We start from the raw sequence: 18,453 nt of genomic DNA on the forward strand, positions 1-18,453 counted from the left end.
CCTACCCTAGGAGGAGCCCAGTCCCCCCGTTTAAATAAGACAAGACTGTCCTGATGGTTTCTGCGGCTCCCCTTCCAGCTCACACAGGCTATAAGACTGCCCTCCCACCAGAGAAGGGGAAGGGATGCTATTCAACCCTTGTTCAAAACTCCAGAGGGACAGGGAGGAATGGCAGCCTCCAGGGCAGGGCAGGACAGGGAATCAGAGCCTGAACCCATGCTTGGCCTTTGGAGCAGATGGAGGAATTAGAGGGTGGGTACCTGAGACCCAGGGCAACAGGGAACAGGTACATCTCTGGCCCACCTCTGAGGAGGGATGAGGTGGAGCTGCAGTTGTGTGTGTGTGTCTGTGTGTGTCTGTGTGTGTCTGTGTCTGTGTGAGCTGGGCCTCCTGAGAGCGGACCATTCCACAATGACCTGTCCATCTGTCCAGCAGCTGTGGCCCCTGTGATGTCACCAGTCAACTGTGTTGCCTTAGCAACTTTCCAGGATTAGCACTCTAACCCTCTCCTTGATGTCCCACCATGGGCTGATGTTGCTGTGGCAACTCCAATGGGTACACCAGCTTTTTGGACAACTCTACCCAGTGTGGGCAGTGCCAGGCAAAAGTGAGGGAGAAGTGCTTCTCCACAGGCCGTGTGGGGTATACAGTCCATCCCCAGCCCCACAGAAGAGCCAGGCTGCCCTAAACAGGGCTTTTGGGGCTCTCTGTCCCCTCACAGAGCTGTGGCCATTCTTGCTTCGGATCCCCCTCATGCTCTTTCCCTTCCTTCAGCAACTATCACTGAGTAGTACTTTCTGTGCAAATGCCAACACGAAAAGCAAATAAAACCACAGTTCAGGCTCAGGAAAGTTTGCATCAGCAGAGGATCTTGAAGGATGAATAGGAGCTGGGCAGGAGTAGGAGTGCTGGAGAACTAACTGTCCCAGGCAGAGGAAGCACAAGCTTGTGCAAAAGTCGAATCACTGTCTCCAGACAATGCTTACACCCTGCCTCTGGGTTCCTCAGGGTCTTGTTTCTCTGCCTCTCCCCCTCTACATTTTGTGATTAGGACAGGCCTGGTAGCAAGCAAGGCAGCTCTACTAAAAGGTCACCTAAAGTTGGACATACGTGTAATGAGCAGCAGGTCCTATTACCTCCCCAAAACTAACCTGTTTTGAGACAGTGGGCAAAGCATGCCCCTTCACTGAGCCTCAGTTTCCACATCTGTGAAAAGGGGCCAATTCAGTGAATGCTCTAGACAGGGGTCCTCAGGTTAGGGCAGAGTGATTTTTTTTCTTTGCTTTATAATCCCATTTCTTTCTCTTACAGAAAATTTGAAAGACTGGTAAAGTCGACATCTGCAAACCTTCTGATTCCTTAACTGTTAAACTAGGTGCTTTTGCTTTATCTCCTGCCTCTCTTTTTAATCTCTACTTATCTATATATAATTTTTGCTGAACTATTCGTTAGAAAATCTCCACAGAAATTCTGACGTTTCTCCTTCAGCTTACATCAACTATGACAAGGACATCTACATAACCCCCAAACCATCATCACATCTAAGAAAATTAACAATGCAAAATCTAGGGCAGTGTGGGAGGATCAAAGCCTTTGGAGCAGATGGGGGCTTCAGAGGGTGGGCCCTGAGACCAGGGAGGGAGTGGGCCCTGAGACCAGGGAGGGAGTGGGGGGGCGCACCCACTGCCCAGGTCTGAGAGGGGAGAGCTAGAGTTGCAGCTGGCTTAAGCACATGTGTGTGTGTGGAGGACGGACCTTTTCCACAGTGCCCTGACCATCTGTCCAGCAGAGGTGGCTTAAACATGAATTTCCAATTAATAAATTTCCCCAATCATTCATTCTCCCCAAATAATCTACATACCTTTTTTTCTTTGCTTTTGGTGAGTATCCAAATCCTCCTCCTTCCCTCACACCCCCCTTACCTGGCCACCTCTACTCTGCTTTCTATCCCTGCAAATTTGCTATTTCTAGCCATCTCTTAAATGTGATGTCATGCAATCTTTGTTCTCATGTATCTTGCTTGTTTCACTGAGCATGTTTTCAGGGTTCTTCCAGGCTGCTCCATGAAAGGACTTTCTTTTACTTGTACTATTTTCTTATGGCCGAACAATATTCCATTGTGTTTATGTACCATATTTTGTTTAACCATTCATTTGTTGGACACTTGGCTTGTTTCCACCTTTTGGCTGTTGTAAATAATACTGCTATAAACATCGGTGTACACCTATGTGTAACCTTGTTTTCATTTTCTTTGGGTGTATACCTAGAAGTGGGATTACCAGGTCAAATGGTAATTCTGTATTTAACTTTTTTAGGAACCACCATATTACTTTCCATATGCACCATTTTATATTCCCACCAACAATGCACTACAGAGTTCCAATTTCTCCGCACCCTCTCAACACTTGTTATTTTTCGTTTTTTAAATAATGGCCATCATTGTAGGTGTGAAGTGGTATCTTATTGTGGTTTTAATTTGCATTTCCCTAATGGCTAATTATCTAGCATCAACAAAAAAAAGCAATCCAGGATTCAATAAAGGTTCTTGCATTGAATTTGGCTGTTTTTGTCTCTTTTTAAGCTAACAGGGTCCAGGAGAGGGGATGGTAGTGGAGCAGGGATTCGAGAGCCCACAGGGCTGACATCCTTCCGGCGCAGTCCCAAACCCTCAGCCAGCGAGCGGCAGAGGGGGAGGCAGGGTGCGCTCCCCAGGCCGGTGGGGGGTGTCGGGGAAGCAGCGAGTTCTGGGCGGGAGGAGCCATGTTGGGGGAGGGCAGCCCCGGGAGGACTCGGACGGAAGCTCCGCCCCCGCCGAGCCGGATGGTCCCTCCCCTTAGCAACGAGCCTTGCGTCCTTCCCTAGAGACCGCGGCCGCTGAGCTCAGACCCCACGGGCTGCTTGCGCCTTGGAGCCGGTAGGTTAGTGGTGCCGAGGGACGGGGGTACGAGAGCGGGCAGGGAGACCTGGCGGGCGGAGAGGAGGTCGTCCTCCCGGCCCTAGCTGCCTGTCTCCACCCACGGGTCTCAGAGAATCAGGCTGGTCACTCCCGCGCGGGGGGAGCGTCGGAGCCTTAGCCAGTGGGAAAGGAGGGGACGCACTTTTACATGACCTTTCAGAAACACCTACCAGACGCTGTTTCGGGGCCCTAGCCCCACTGTCCATCTGTGGAAAGCTCATTCAGGGAAGGAGCAGGTTCTGGTCACTAGCCACCCAGTCCCTCCTGTGATCCCGACCACATCATGTCTCCTTATTCCTCAGTGTTCCCATCATAAATAGGGAGGGTACTGTGGCACCTATCTCCTAGGGTTCCTGGAGATCAATTTAATTCCTTCCTTTACTCACCTCATTCATTCATTCATTCATTCATTCACTCACAAATCATTTGGCAAACACTTTTGAGGCATCTACTGTGTGCCAAGTGCCTGCCAGTCCAGTGCTTAGGTTCCAGAGACCAGTGTTCCTTGAAAACTCCTGAATTTGCAGCCCTCATGCCCATCCTGACAGGGGAGACAGATGTGCACATATGATTATAATATAAGGTGATGTGCATTGTAGAGAGGAGCCTCAGACAGCTGTGGGAACAGTGGGGGTAGGGGTTTCACATCAGGTGAGTGCTCCAGAAAGGTGGAGAGAACCATAGCCTATTGGACTTATTACCACCCACAGTATTATTTATCAACAAGGGCATGGACTTGCAAACTCCCTTAAAGCCACAGATCCATTTGTCAAATGAGACCTTACATAGGACCCTGGTATGGAAAGCAGATAAAGAAGTTTGGGTGGCTTAGAAGCTTTCCTGCTTGTTCTCCAGGCACCCACCCTGCAGAATCTGAGGGCTTCTCATTTTTGAGACTCAGTATTGTGATACTGGGAACATGGAGCTTCAGATCAGCCAAAGGTGGAGACCCTAGTTTCCTTCTGGTTCTGCCAGTTCTTGGCTATATGGCCTTTGCAACTTACTTTACTTCTCTGGGCTTTTGTTTCCTTGTTTGTAGAGGGGCCATAATAGTAGTCCCTCTTGTGAGGCTCAAATTTCCCTGTTCATCTGTGTTTGTCCAGCGCAGGGTCTGGTGGGTAGTTGAGTCAATGTGATGTTAAAAGTAGTAAATCCAACCTGAAACCTCCCCTCACTCAAGTCAACAGGGCTCCCAGGTGATCTCATGGGAGAAAAGAGAACTTGGATTCAAATTCCAACTCTGCCTCTTGCTGGCTGTGTGACCTTGGGAAAGTCAATTAACATCTCTGAGCCCTGCCTCTGAGAAATGCATCTCAGTTCCTACCTTAGAGGTTTAAATGAAATGATAGGTGAAAGCCCCCGACATCATTCACCATTCCCAAAACCTTGCCGGGCAAGGCCACCCCTGCTAGTTTACTGGCTGGTTCCCTCACACAAAAGAGGGAGAGTGCCTAGAGCGGCTGGTAGGGGCCTTGCTGGGAATCATGTCCTTCTCCCTACTGCCAGCCACATTCATCCTCAGGTAGAGGCTGCTGTCACCTCTGGGTCTGCATCCTCCTTACTCAGCCCCTAACTGTGTGGGCGCTTGCTTCCTACATGCAGCATCCAGGAAAGGCCCCACTGTCTCCTGGTGGGAGCTCTCTTGGAACATGTCTGTCCATACTCTTCTGTTATCCATGGGTGGTATGTTGGGGCTTGTTGGGGAGACGCAGACTAGGCATCCCTGTGTCATGGTGCCCCTCAGGGGGGCTGAGGTAGAAGCTGGCAAGGGCCGAATGATTGCTGGTATCTTCTCTTAGGAGCTCTGGCTGGGGCATCACCCTAAGAAGCAACATGGAGAAGCCTGACAAAGCAGATGACAGCCCAGAAAGGGCGTCTCAGGACCCACAGTGCAGCCTGGGAAGTGCTTCTGCAAGCCAAGAATGCAGTCTGGGGAGGAATTACCATGGACTACAGTGCAACCTGGGGCAGATTCTCCTGGGATCAGAGTTTGGATTGCAGAAGCCTCCTCCAGATCTTGACCCTGAGCCCCCATCTTTACCTATGCCCATGGCCCCATCCTTGATCTCAGACTTGGGGCCCCGGAAGTCACCCCTGACAGGCACTGATAAGAAGTACCCGGTAATGAAGCAGCGCGGGTTCTATTCTGATATCCTCAGCCCTGGAACCTTGGATCAACTTGGGGTGAGTGTGGCAGCTGCCCCCTACCAAGCCTGAAGACTCCATTTGTCCATCCCTCCATCCATCCCTCCTTCTCTCCATCCATCCACCCATACACCCATATATCCGTTCATTTAGTCTTCTATCTATCTATCCATCTATCATCTGTCTTCTGTTAGTCTGCCCATCTGACCATCCATCTGTCCATTCATCCATTCAACAATTCATTACTGAGCACCTACTGCCAGCCATGCCCTGAACTGAGCAGTGGGGACATAGCAAGGATGGGGCAATGGTTTTGAGGGGGAGCCCTGCCTCAGTTCTGGTTGGGAAGGGATCTTTGGATGAAATCTGAGAGATTGGTGGACATTTACTGGGAAAGATAGGGGCTGGGGGTAGTGTTCCAGGCAGGGAACAGCAGGTGCAGAGGCCTAGGTTTGTGTGGGGCCCTGAAAGTGGGCAGGGCCCATGTGAAGAAGGAGGGTGGAATGTGAGAGGAGAGTTTAAAAATGAGGCTGGGGGCAGGGGGAGGCTGGGGAGGGAAAGCTAGGGGAGTGTGCACAGAGCCGTTGTGATCCTGAGCAGCCTTCAGAAGGTCTGGGGTGGAGGAATAGGCCAAGAGAGACAGCAGGCAGGGCGAGGATCCACTGACACCCACTAATCCAGGGGTGCCACAGGGGCTCTCAGGAGTGGGGAACACACAGAGATACCTCCTGGCCTTGCCTCACCTTTCTCTCATGGCTCAGCCTTGGACACACATTGGGAGTATACTCAGGGTGAGGAGGAGGGCTGTGCTGGACCAGAATAGGGTGGGACCGGGATGTCCCAGGTAGCCCCAGCATCTCATTGCCTACTGTGTAGTCTTTGAATGAGGCATTGTGGGAACTCAGGGGTTCTGCCCCCTGCCCCAACCTGTGCTCCTGGGGTGCTCCCTGGTGGACTTCAGGGAAGGCACATGGCCTTGGCGTCCCTCCCAGATCCTGACCTTCTCTGTGATGCCCACACCCACTCAGGCCTCTGGGGTTTGGTTTCAGGAAGTGTGCCGTGGCCCCCAGGTGCAACAGGACCTACTGCGGCAGGCTGACCTTGACAGATTCACTCCGAAAGGTCAGTGCCCGGGAAGGCTGGCTTGGTGGGTCCTAGCAAGTGTTTAGAAGCAGGGCACTCTGGTCTCAGGGAGATGGTCTCTTCTCAGCTGAGGGTCCCAGTTTCCTCAACTGTAGAATGGAGAGAAGAGATAAGGTGTGGTGCCGGAGCCTGGGCGGCCCGAGGGTGCGGAGACACTGGGGGTGGGAGACGATGGCAGCATGGCGGCTGGGTACAAGCCATCCAACCCTCCTCTTCCTCGCTGTCGCTGCCACCGGGATCCTTTAGATTGTATGTGTTTGTTGTAAGCCCGCCGCCTGCCTGCCAGTCCTCTGGTCCCCTGGTCCACCCATTCTCCCTTGCGCCACCACTGCCAGCTCTGAGGGTCAGCCGACCAGGTAACTCGCCCTCCCACCCCACCCACCGGCCCACGGGCCAGGACCACGGAGGACGTGAAGCTGGAGTTCCCCACCCTCCCACAGTGCAAAGAGGTTGCCGAGAAATGGACCTATTCTATGAGACGAGAGATGCAGGAAATTTTACCTGGATTGTTTTTAGGCCCATATTCTTCTGCTATGAAAAGCAAGATAATTAGTCTTGGATATTGCAGATAATCCAGTTGAAAATAAAATATGTTTTTTCCCCATGTCTAACGAATTTATTGATGGGAGCTTACAAACGAGAAGAAAAGTTCTTGTCCATGGAAATGCAGGGATCTCCAGGAGTGCTGCCTTTGTTATTGCACACATTATGGAAACATTTGGAATGAAGTACAGAGATGCATTTGCTTATGTTCAAGAAAGAAGATTTTGTATTAATCCTAATGCTGGATTCGTCCATCAGCTTCAGGAATATGAAGCCATCTACCTAGCAAAATTAACAATACAGATGATGTCATCACTACAGATAGAAAGGTCATTATCTGTCCATTCTGGTACCACAGGCAGTTTGAAGAGAACACATGAAGAAGATGATGATCTTGGAAACATGCAAGTGGCGACTGCACAGAATGGCTGACTCAAGAGCAACCATTATAGAAGACGTGAATTGAATTTCTATTTGGGAAGGAGAAAATACTAGAGACAATAATAATGTAAAATGGTATTAAAAAAAAAAAGTAGTTTCTTTTCAATTAAATGTTGCCTCCAGACATGTTTCTCTGCAACTTGTTGAGCAACATTTTAAGAAGATGTTGGACTTCTGCAATAGATGGCACTGATGGTTTTACTCCTTTTTGGTTTTTTTTTATTTTTCATTTTACAGTTTTATTATAAACCAAGAATTTTGGGCTTGCAAAGAGGTGTTATTGCAATAATGCACTTTTTCATACTTGAAATTTATTTGTATGATATAAAGTTATTACTTTAAACAAAATGCAAGTTAGGGGGGATTTGTTTATAAAATTTGGGTAATTTATAACAAAAGAGTTTACTAAAGTTTGCTAAAAATTCATTTTGTGTTATATATATTACATTTTAAAAATAATTTTACAGTTCAGTTTTATGATGGAGCCTCTTACAGAAACATTAACAAAATGCAGGAATATGCCACATTTCTCTTTTTTAGTATAATTCAGTACCTAAATTGTCCTTTTATTTTTCTAAGCTCTTCTTGGTCCTTCATTAATAGTCTTTAAATCACATCATTAGCCAATTTCCTTACTTTAACATGATCGAGTTATTGCTTCCTTTCCTGTTACCTTCCTAATTTGTTTATTCTATTAAAAAGAAAAAGGTTAATGAACAAAAGAAGATGTTTTGCTTTATAGTATAGATTCTCCCTCAAAAAGGATAGTGTTAGAAGTCTCAAGTGATTTCCCTTTTTTTTTGCATTACTTATTATGGGTTCTTTTGAGAACCTGTTTTTTTTGTTTTTGTTTTGTCCAAAATGGTTCTAAATGGAATATACCAATTTAGCACTATTGTTTTTTCCCCCTATGTGAAACCCAAAAAAGAAAAGTGCCTTGCATCATTTAAAAAATGAAAAGATAAAACCTTATGACCTCCAAAATTAATATACAGAACAGTGAAAAGTAAGATTAATGTTTTCTGTAATTTCTTTGTTTTTTAAAACCATAAATTAGTTTAAATAAAAAATATTAAATTTGGGGAAAAAAAAAAAAAGAGAGATAAGGTGCTTTGCACAGGTCCAGCTCACAGTTAGTGCTCCAGCTCACAGTCAGTGCTGGGCAGACCACGCTGCTTTATCATTACTCTCAGCAGAGCCATGGTGAGGCACTGTGGTGGGCTGGGGCTGCCGAGGGCCAGGGCCACAGTTCTCTCTGCCCAGCTGGGCGTGGTAGAAGCATTTGTGTGTGTGTTTCCTGCTTCCCCTGGAACTCGGGCTCAAGGCAAGCCGAGACTCTGTCAGAGTTTTTCCCTGCTGGGGCCCAGCACCTAGAACAGAGCCTGGCACAGGTGGGTGCTCAGAAGACCTTTGCCAAAGAAGGGAAGGGAGCTCTCCCCTCAGGCTCTGTGATGAGGCTTGAGGCACAACTAGGGTGGTAAGGACTGTGACAGATCTGCAGGGTATGAGGCAGTCCCCAGGTTCAGGGGGAGAATAAGGTGAGGCCAGGAAAAGCTGTTAGCAGGGTAGGGCCCTGAGTGGAGGTGAGGAATTGGGTGGGGCTCTGCCACTTGGCCAAGTTCACCCCTTTCTTCCTCCAGCTGACAGGACGCCCCCTTTGGTCAGGCCACAATGCCCCTTGGTCCAGATGTCTGCCCCTCCTCTCTACCATCAGGAAAGGCTTGGCTCCTTGCCAGCACTGTCCAAGCTCAGTCCTCTCAGGGTATATGGGGCTTATGTGGCTGTGAACCCCCTGAGTGGGCACAGGAAACATTACATGTATGTGCACTTGTGTAGTTACCTGAGGATCTGGTCCACTGTTTGCAACAGACTCACAAGGATTTGTGACCAAGAAAGTTGTTAAAACCACCACCCATGGTGGAAGGGCAGGGAGGGTCAGCAGCTCTGCCAGCCCCACTATATGGGGAAAAGCAGCTCCCAAACACCTCAGGGTGTCAGGCAGGATTCTTGGCCGCCAGCTACACAAGTCTATTCTTCTGCCTTAAGGGTCAACAGAGGGATTGAGAAACCAACCAGGGCTCACAGTCTCAGTGATGATGGAGGTCCAGGCTCAGGTTTCCTTGTTCAGGTTCCTTCTTGGCCAGTGCTGGGTTCCAGGAGCTTCTGGTTCTGGGAGGATCTGGAGATGAGGGATCTGAAAATTATCTCCTTGGCCTGGCCTTTGTGGTGCTGTGGGGTTCCCTGACTGCCTGGCAGTGTGGCAAGAGAGCAGACTTCAGCAGAGAACCTCGGGCACCATCCTGGGCCCAGTCTCTGGAGGCCTCTGTGGGGACCCCAGAAGGCAGGGCCCTCCTGCAGCGTGACTATCTCTTGCTCCCAAGGAGATGATGAGGCTGGAGGACAGGTTCACCAGGACCAGGTTATCTGGACCTTTCTTCCACTCGGGAGGTAGATGGAGCCATTTCTGGGTCATCCTGAGCCCACGGGAAAGAGGGCTCCTCCTAAAGCATATTTCTACACCCCTTTTCCTACTTCTGTGGGTACGGTGGCCAACTTGTCCTGGTTTGTCTGGAAGTTTTCTGGTTTTAGCACTGAACATCCCATGTCCCGGGAAACCCCTCAGTCAGTCCTGGGCAAGTCCCTCTCCACCAACTCCTCTCCCCCCAGAACTCAAAATGGAAACCAGCCTGTGGCCCTGGCTGTCTAACTGGTGTGGCCATTTTGAGACTTGAGGGGCCCACAGGGCCAGGTTGGTCTTGCTGTCTGTGCCTTGAGCCTGGAAATGGCCCCAGGGAGTTCATGGTTTTGAGACTCTGATATGTTGGGGGCCTCTGGGGCAAGGGTGGCGGGAACTCATTGCTGCCTTCCCATGCAGTTGTAACCCTCACTAGTAGTTGAATTCAACACCTGGTTTAAGCAGGAGCCACTGCTCTGGGGTCCTGGGTGGTGTGGAGCGGAATGGTCAAGCATGTTGGCTCTGGACAGTGAGAGCAGGACCAAAATAGACCTGGAAACCCTCACCCCCCCATGGGCTTGCAGCCTTTTGGGCACCTGGTGCCCTGTCCATCTTCTCCCCATCAGAACCTGGCCACAGGCAAGGCTCTGAGCTTCCCATGACTCGAAGTGTGCATGCTTGGTACCCGCTTCGGGTTTCATCTTATACGGGGGTGGGAGGGGTCTCAGGTCCGACTGCTGGAGCCCCTGCCTTTGCCTCCGCCTGCAGTCAGAACCTTTGTGGTTCCTGAGGACTTCCAGCAGCTCGTGGAGCAGCAGCGCATCGGAGCCACCACCCAGTTGCTCACCCAGACCGACTTCCCGCTGCAGGCCTATGAGCCCAAGGTGCAAGTGCCCTTCCAGGTGCTTCCGGGCCAGTGTCCCCGCAAGATTGAGATCGAGAGGTACCAGCTGGGTGTCAGGCAGGCAGACTGCGGGGAGGGCCTGGTCTCCTGGAGGCGGCAACGGTCCAACACAGGGGATGACAGACTGTAGGCAACTGGGTGACAATCCCCATGGCACGGACCAGTAAGATGGGTCTGTGCCATGTGTGTAAATAAAATCTCCCACCCTTTGGTCTCTTAACAGGAACAACTTGCTTTCCTTACTGAGGAATGGGGGAGGGTGGCTTTTCGGTCAATGCAGTGGGACTGCCAGGGCAGGACAGAAGGGCAGCTGGGGCCCAGGACACCAGCCCTGGCCACAGCACCACCTTCTGATGCATCCCAGAGGGAGGGGGGCCCAGAGGGGTCTAGGCCATACCTCTGCCAGCACTACCCTGTGGGCCTTTGCTGAAACCTGTGGAGCTGAGCCGTCCTGAGATCCCCTCCCCGCCCATGGCCAGGAGGAAGCGGCAGTACCTGAGCCTGGACATCGAGCAGCTGCTCACCAGCAAGGGCATTGACTCCGACAAGCTCATGCCCAGGCACCCGGACCCCCAAAACCCTCAGACCATTGAACAGGGCCACGACCCACTCTTCCCCATCTATCTCCCACTGAAGGTGAGCCTGGCTTCCCTGGCTGGCCAATGGGCAGGGGTGAGGGGCACGGGTCCCCATCTGAGGCTCAGGGGTCAGACCTGAAAGGGGATCCCATGCCAATGACAAGCACCCCCTCTCTGACAGGGCACCTGACTAATCAGAACCCCAGGTATCTTGAGCATTCCAGGCTGAGGTTGGGGGGGGGCAGCACCCCTGGGACACCGATTATCTGCTTCCTTCCTGGGAACTGGGAAGCCTGGGTGTCTGACCTCTGCCCCTGGCTCACCCAAGGGACCTAGAAGCAGCCCAGTTGGACTGTGGAGGGGTGCATAGGCCTTCCTGACCGGGGCCTGCCTGGGGGTGAAGCATTGGTTCTGGGCTCACCGAGGTGGGATACCAGGGGTGGAGGGTACCAGTTCAGCCCCCTTTGGGGTACAGATGGGGAAAGAGTCTGGGAGGGTAAAGAGGGAGCATAGCTGGGCTCTTGCTTTTACCCATCTCCTTACTCCAGGGCCCTGGCTGTCTGTTGCCTGGTGTCCCCTGCAGGGGGGCAGAGCTGAAGCCAGGCACACATCACCCTATGAAATGCTGTCTCCTGACAATCCTGAATCTCCATCATTTCTGAGTCTGGACAGGGTGCTCAGGAAAATTCAGGGGACACTTCTTCCTTCAGGCCTGAACTGGATGAGCCTGAGCAGTGGGGGGAGAGCCCACATCTTGCTTTCTGAGTCCCTAGCTACTCCTCTTTCTGAGCTTTGGGGTGGGTTGACTGGACAGGGGTCCTGGGTTTGACAGAGCCATATCCTACGTATCCCCGTGGGCAGCAGAGGAGGGGCTCAGCCCCCTGGTCCCCAGCCTGCAACTCTCTCCTATAGGAAAGAGCCTACCTGGGCAGCCCCATCCCCTGGCATGCCCAGCCCCACCTGGGCCCCATTAGGGGTGAGCTGTTTCGTCTAACACCTGCTGTCTCTCCTCTAGGTGTTCGACAACGAGGAGTTTGACTGCCGGACTCCACAAGAGTGGCTGAACCTGGGCGTGGAGCCAGGGTCTCTGGATAGGAAACCTGTCCCTGGAAAAGCCCTCTTGCCCACTGATGACTTCCTGGGGCATGGTGAGCAGAGCCAGCCTGGTTAGGGTGTAGGCACCTGTTTTGCTCCAAACTGACGGAGCAGCAGCCTTGCCATGGACTCTGGGGGCTCCCTGGGTCTCAGCAGCCATGGAAGGCCAAGAATGTGGATACAACCTCTCCTTTTCAAGGCCTTCCAGCAGGAATACAGGCCAAGGGGCTTCCAGAGAGGCAGGAAATGCAGGGACCAGGATGACATTGGCAGGAGAGAGGAGGAAAGACAGCTGGAGGGGGTCTAATGTTTTAAAAAACCTTGGATTCATTTGTAATAACAACTATACATGCTTGTTGCAAAAATTCAAACAATACAGCAGTATTTATAGAGGAACAATTCAAGTCCCTCCATCCCACCACCCAGAAATCACCACTGTCCCTCCAGCTGCAACTGTGATCCCTCAGCTTTTACCTCTGCATGGACAACACACACTCATACACACATTGTCACATATATTCACAAGCACACTCACACACCCCACACTTAATGTACTCATAGTCTCACTCATCCACACATTTCACACACACACTTAGCTACTGTCATCCATTCATAAACACGGTCAGGCACACACACACACACACACACACTCTCTTTCTCTTGCATTGATGCTAGACAGTTTTGCCAGGTCACAGTTTTGCCAGGTCTCAGCTTTGCCCGTGTCTGCACATAGAATCCCCCTTGCTCCTCGTCTGGCCCTGGGCCTGCCCTGGTGGCTATGGCAGCCCTCCCCAGTTTCCTGCCATGGGGAACAGGGCTGGGGTGAGCATCTGTGGTCTTCGTCCCGGCCTCTGGGAGGGCCTCTGCACAAGCACCCTGGGAAGGAGGTCTGGGTCATAAGTTTGGTGGTTGGAGGTGGCCATTCACCTGTGCAGGGCTGGGGCCTGCTCTGCTTCTTGCCCAGTGGGTGGGCAAGAGGCTGTGGAGGGGGAGTGGGCCCAGCAGACCAGCCCCCAGGTGGGAGACAGGATTGTGAGTGCAAGGACTGGTTTTAAGACTGCTCAGCCCCTGGGGGGCTTGCAGAGAGTCCATTGAGCAGGCTATACATTTAATGTTTTGTTTTAAAACCTGTTAATGCTGGAATCAATTTCTCTGAACTAGACAAGAAGCCTAGAATATTCCCTTTACTTTGGACTTGATTACCAAAATAATTGAACTCAATTTTTCCCAGATCTCCAATTCCTGGTGATAAAAACAGAAGGTTTGGGGCTGCACAAACCTTACATGTACTGAGTTACCAGCCTTCCCCACATCCCTTCACATGGGCGCTGGCCTTGGGTTGTGGGCACTGGCAGGGGTAGGGGCTTGTGTCACGAGTTTGTATCTTTACACTTTAAAACCTATGATCTCCGTGAGAAAAGGCCTGAGCCTAATCAGGTCATGATTCAGTTGGTTTGGGCTTCATCAAGTAACCTTCCACTCAATTAAGAGTATAGAGAGACAATAGTTTAAAAGTAAAGAGCTCTCAGGACAAGAATTCACCTTTAACACATTTTTCTAAAAGGAGCAGTTAAGGTAAAAGGAACGAGTTTACAATGTAAAAATTAATTGATTCATTACCAAGCCTGGGGGCCCCCACTCCTCTAGATGCAGCTGGACATGAGATCAGAGAGCTCCCCCTTGTTTCAGTTATAGAGAATTTATAACATCTTGATTTAGAGTAACTTTAATTGTCATATTCTATTTTTACATTAAATGATCCTTCATGAACACGAATGTCTCATGAAGTGAAACATCTCCATCCATGAGTGGTTCAAGATCAAAGGAGGTATCCACGTTATCAGAGACTTAGCCTTGAATGCCTGTAAAACTTTACTGGTATTTTACTAATTAAGCTATGATTTCTGTAAGAGCAATGTAACATACTTTACTTGTATAAAGACTAAAAATTAGAAAAGAGATTACTATTACTTGCTTCTAACTTGTTAATATAGTTTTTTTCATTTTATTTTATGATTAGTTTAGCCATTACGTCATATTGATAAACATCCATTTGATTAGGAGTGTATTCAACCTTGCTACATTGTTTACAACTTCTCTGTGATTAAAGTAACAGCTGCAGCCCATCCTGTTTTCACAGAGAACTAGTTGTTTACATGGTATCTATATCTAAGAAGGTTGAGAGGGCCTTTCTGCTTTCTTGCAAATATTCACAGTTCTTTCACCTGTTTAGCTTCTCCTTCAGAATAATCTTCTAATATGGGACTTGAAGGGTATGAAACATCTGTCCCAGTTATTATAGTAAGGTCTTTCCACTTTTTATAACTTGGAAATTGTACTTGAGTGTTTTTAGGTAAAAGTTCTGTTAAATATGCTTCTGTATCAGAAGGAATAACTGGTTCTTTACTGTTAGAGCAGAAAATATAAGAGCAGCATAGAGAGAAGGAGTCAGCAGGATCAGCATCCTTGTTATTAGATTCCTCAGTAGAGATATTATCCGGCGACAAATGCAGGGAGCATTTCTGCCAGGGACCTCTTGTTTTTTGCTGGGGGATTCTTGTGGCATCTTTTCCTCTAAGTTGAGCCAAGACAAGGTCAGCATTTTCAGAAAGGAAACTTGCTAGGAAGGGAATGAAAAAGCAAGGGAACCAAAGTGGGCGAGGTTGTACAATCTCTTTCACTCTTCTATCCAGTGTCAAGGTGGAAGTTGGCAGGTGGGGAGCATTTCCTTGGACTTCCAGTCCTTCTTCCTTCCTTAAGCCAGTCTGAATAATTTCTTAATTTGCTTTCAGTGACTATATATTGAAGCCCCCTCTGCTGGGCACTGTGCTCTGTGTTCCTTCCACAAAAGTTTATTGAGCACTTACTACATACTAGATTCCATTCTAGGCACAGGGGACACAGCTGTGACCAAGAAGGACAAAGACCCTCCTGCCCCTCAAGACAGCTGACACTAGTGTGAGGAGGCTGACCGCAAACCAGGAGATGATGATGCCTCTAAAATATAATTCTAGACAGTGACAGTGCAGAGAGGGACACAAGCAGAGTCAGAGAGTGCCTGGGGCAGGGTGCTGAGGGAAGCTCCTCCAAAGAGAAGTCACTTGAGCAGGGAAGAACCCAGCAATGAGGTAACTTGAGGGAAAAGAGTTACAGACAGAGGACACAGTCTGTGCAGGAGCTCCCTGAGGTAGGAGCAAGCTCTAACGTCACAGGAGTAGTCACATCCAGTATGGCTGGAGAGAAATGAGTGAGGGGGCAGTGAGAGGGATGATCTGGAGATGTAGGCAAAGGCTTTCAGCCCCAGGAGTAGGTGGGAAGCCCATTCTGACCAAACAGGACCTGAGGCCCACTTTGAGCCCATTGCAGGGCAGTGGCCTTCTACCCTACCGTTCCCTGTCCTGCTCTGAGGGGCCCAGGGACTCAGCGGCCACCCACAGCCCACTGGGATGGCCTTGGTCACCTTGAAGCGTCCAGCTCAGCCACACGGCCTTTACAGCTGGATCCTGGTATTTCTCCCATTTGGTTGGGGCTTTCATGCCTCCCATCCCAGCCCCGTTGGCCGTGTCTCTCTCTGCCCCAATAGAGGTCACACAGAGCACAAGCACAAAGAGAACTGGTCCTTCTGGTCACCAGGAGTCCAGCTCAACTAGGAGGAAGCCGGAGCCAGAGGGAGTCACCACGAGGCGAGAGGCCAGACTGGTAGCCTCTGAGACCTGTCCCCAGCGGATGCTGCCTGCTCCCAGAGGCCCCTACCCACTGCCTTGCAAGAACACTGGTGGGCTTTTCCCTCCAATTTCAGAGGACCCCAAGAGTCAGAAGGTGAAGTACCAGTGGTGCAGCATTGGTGTCCTGGACTATGATGAGGAGAAGAAGCTATACCTGGTGCACAAGACAGATGAGAATGGCTTGGTGCGAGACGAGATGGGGAGGCCCATCCTAAATGGAGGGGTCACCGCTGAAGGTACTGGCTCTCTGCCCCACCCCAGGCAGACCCTCAACTCAGGCCTGTCCCGGCCTATGATGGAGGCCACCCCCCCACCCAGGGCACAGCCAGTTCAGGGCTGAATTCCTCCTTGCCTTGCCACCCTGTTCGCCCTGTGGGTGTCTGCCCCCTGACCAGCGAGAAGCCCCATCCCTCAGAGAACCAGGAAGGGCAAATGGCCGTCATTTGGCATGCCAGCCCTGAGCAGCTGACGGTACCGCCCTTAGCATAGCTGTGAAGAGCCTGAGGTCCATCAATTAGTGACGTCTGCCCAGGCTGTGGCATTGTGGCACAGGCTTTTGAAGGGCCACTCCATACGAGCTGTCTGTGCATAGCTCTTTACAGTTTACAAAGTGCTTTCACATCCATCATGACAACCTGTGGGGTGGGCAGGGCAGCGAGTGTCGTCATACCCCTTTCATAGATGTCACGGGGGTTCAGAGAAGGGCCATCGGAAACCAGTGTTCCCTCTGTTGGATGCAGCCGGGAAAGCCTGACTGTGCCTCCCCTTCTCCCTCCCTGTGGCCCCCAGGAAGGCCCCCTCTCCTGGTCTGCCAGTACTGGGTGCCACGGATCCAGCTCCTCTTCTGCGCAGAGGACCCCAACGTGTTCGCACAGCGTGTGGCCCAGGCCGCCGCCCTGCGCAAGAACACAGAGGCGCTGCTGCTGTACAACCTGTACGTGGACTGCATGCCCTCGGACGGCCAGCGGCTCATCAGCGAGCAGAGCCTGAACCAGATCAAGCAGTGGGCCATGAGCACACCGCGGATGCGCAAAGGGCCCCCGTGAGTCTCCCCAGACCCTGCCCTGTGCCGGGGGTCACCTCCTCCTGGGAGCCTCCCACGATTACCCAGGGGGTGGTGCCCCTGTTGTGCTCATCTGCTTGGGGCTGTCTTGGCCACTGCACCGTGGAGTTCTTGGGACCCTAAACAGTTTCTTGTTCATCCCTAGATCATTATCAATAAGGATTCGTGGGTTCTTATTTTGTTCAAAGGATTATAACCATTACTGTAATTTTTTATTTTAATGCTTAAATTGTCCCAGATTTGGCCTGTGGGATCCTCTTCAAGCTGATTCCCGTGACTTCTGATATGTTCCCATCATTCTTCAAGCATGTTCTTAATTTCTGGCACAGCAAGAAGTTTCGAGTTCATCTTACATTTTCCCAGACCCAGCCCTGGAATCAGCTGTTTCTCCCGGGAGCCCTGGTTCCTTGTGGTGGAAATGGTATTTAGAAACCAATATCTTGCATCAGATATGCTCATTGCTATTGGGAAGTCGTCGCCTTCTAGGTTCTTACAGCAGACAGTCCTGGGAAATAGCTGTATATACATATACTTTTATATTATATGATTGCATTACATTTTATTATATATAACCTCTACACACAACTCTATTTTTTTTTTAATTCAGTTTTATTGAAATATATTCACATACCACACAATCATCCACGGTATACAATCAACTGTTCACAGTACAATCATGCAGCTATGCGTTCATCACCACAATCTATTTCTGAACATTTTCCTTACATCAGAAAGAATCAGAATAAGAATAAAAAATAAAAGTGAAAAAAGAACACCCAAACTATCCTCCCCATCCCACCTTATTTGTCATTTAGTTTTTATCCCCATTTTTCTACCCATCCATCCACACACTAGACAAAGGGAGTGTGATCCACAAGGTCTTCACAATCACACTGTCGTCCCTTGTAATCTACATTATTATATAATCATCTTCAGGAGTCCAGACTGCTGGGTTGGAGTTTGGTAGTTTCAGGTATTTACTTCTAGCTATTCCAACACATTAAAACCTAAGAGGTGTTATCTATATAGTGCATAAGAATGTCCACCAGAGTGACCTCTCGACTCCATTTGAAATCTCTCAGCCACCGAAACTATTTCGTCTCATTTTGCATCCCCCTTTTGGTCAAGAAGATATTCTCAATCCCATGATTCCGGGTCCAGATTCATCCCCGGGAGTCATATCCTGCGTTGCCAGGGAGATTTATACCCCTGGGAGTCAGGTCCCACATGGGGGGAGGGCAGTGAGTTCACCTGCCGAGGTGGCTCACTTAGATAGAGAGAGGGCCACATCTGAGCAACAAAGAGGTACTCAGGGGGAGACTCCTAGGCACAATTATATGCAAGTTTAGCCTCTCCTTTGAAGTAACGAGCCCCACAAGGGCAAGTCCCATGATCGAGGGCTCGG

The 18,453-nt window shown here is 50.2% G+C and overlaps 1 protein-coding gene and 1 pseudogene across 3 annotated transcripts in view; both read left to right on the top strand.

Annotated features, from left to right (window-relative positions):
• Positions 1-18,453, top strand: part of DNAH1 (dynein axonemal heavy chain 1) — a 104,789-nt gene that overhangs the window by 16,842 nt on the left and 69,494 nt on the right. Inside the window, exons 1-8 of one of the 3 annotated variants that reach the window (XM_037797757.1) lie at positions 2,853-2,914; positions 4,756-5,140; positions 6,151-6,223; positions 10,452-10,626; positions 11,067-11,223; positions 12,181-12,313; positions 16,060-16,221; positions 16,775-17,027. In XM_037797757.1, the coding sequence (XP_037653685.1) occupies positions 4,790-5,140; positions 6,151-6,223; positions 10,452-10,626; positions 11,067-11,223; positions 12,181-12,313; positions 16,060-16,221; positions 16,775-17,027 (1,304 nt within the window). In that variant the 5' untranslated portion in view covers positions 2,853-2,914; positions 4,756-4,789. Of the gene's footprint in view, positions 1-2,852; positions 2,915-4,755; positions 5,141-6,150; positions 6,224-10,451; positions 10,627-11,066; positions 11,224-12,180; positions 12,314-16,059; positions 16,222-16,774; positions 17,028-18,453 lie in introns of those variants that run through there. The other 2 variants (XM_037797756.1, XM_037797759.1) reach the window with 2 other exon arrangements.
• Positions 6,424-7,891, top strand: LOC119510208 (annotated as a pseudogene).

Source organism: Choloepus didactylus, chromosome 1 (genome assembly GCF_015220235.1).
Source record: "Choloepus didactylus isolate mChoDid1 chromosome 1, mChoDid1.pri, whole genome shotgun sequence".
Classification (NCBI taxonomy): Eukaryota; Metazoa; Chordata; class Mammalia; order Pilosa; family Megalonychidae; genus Choloepus; species Choloepus didactylus.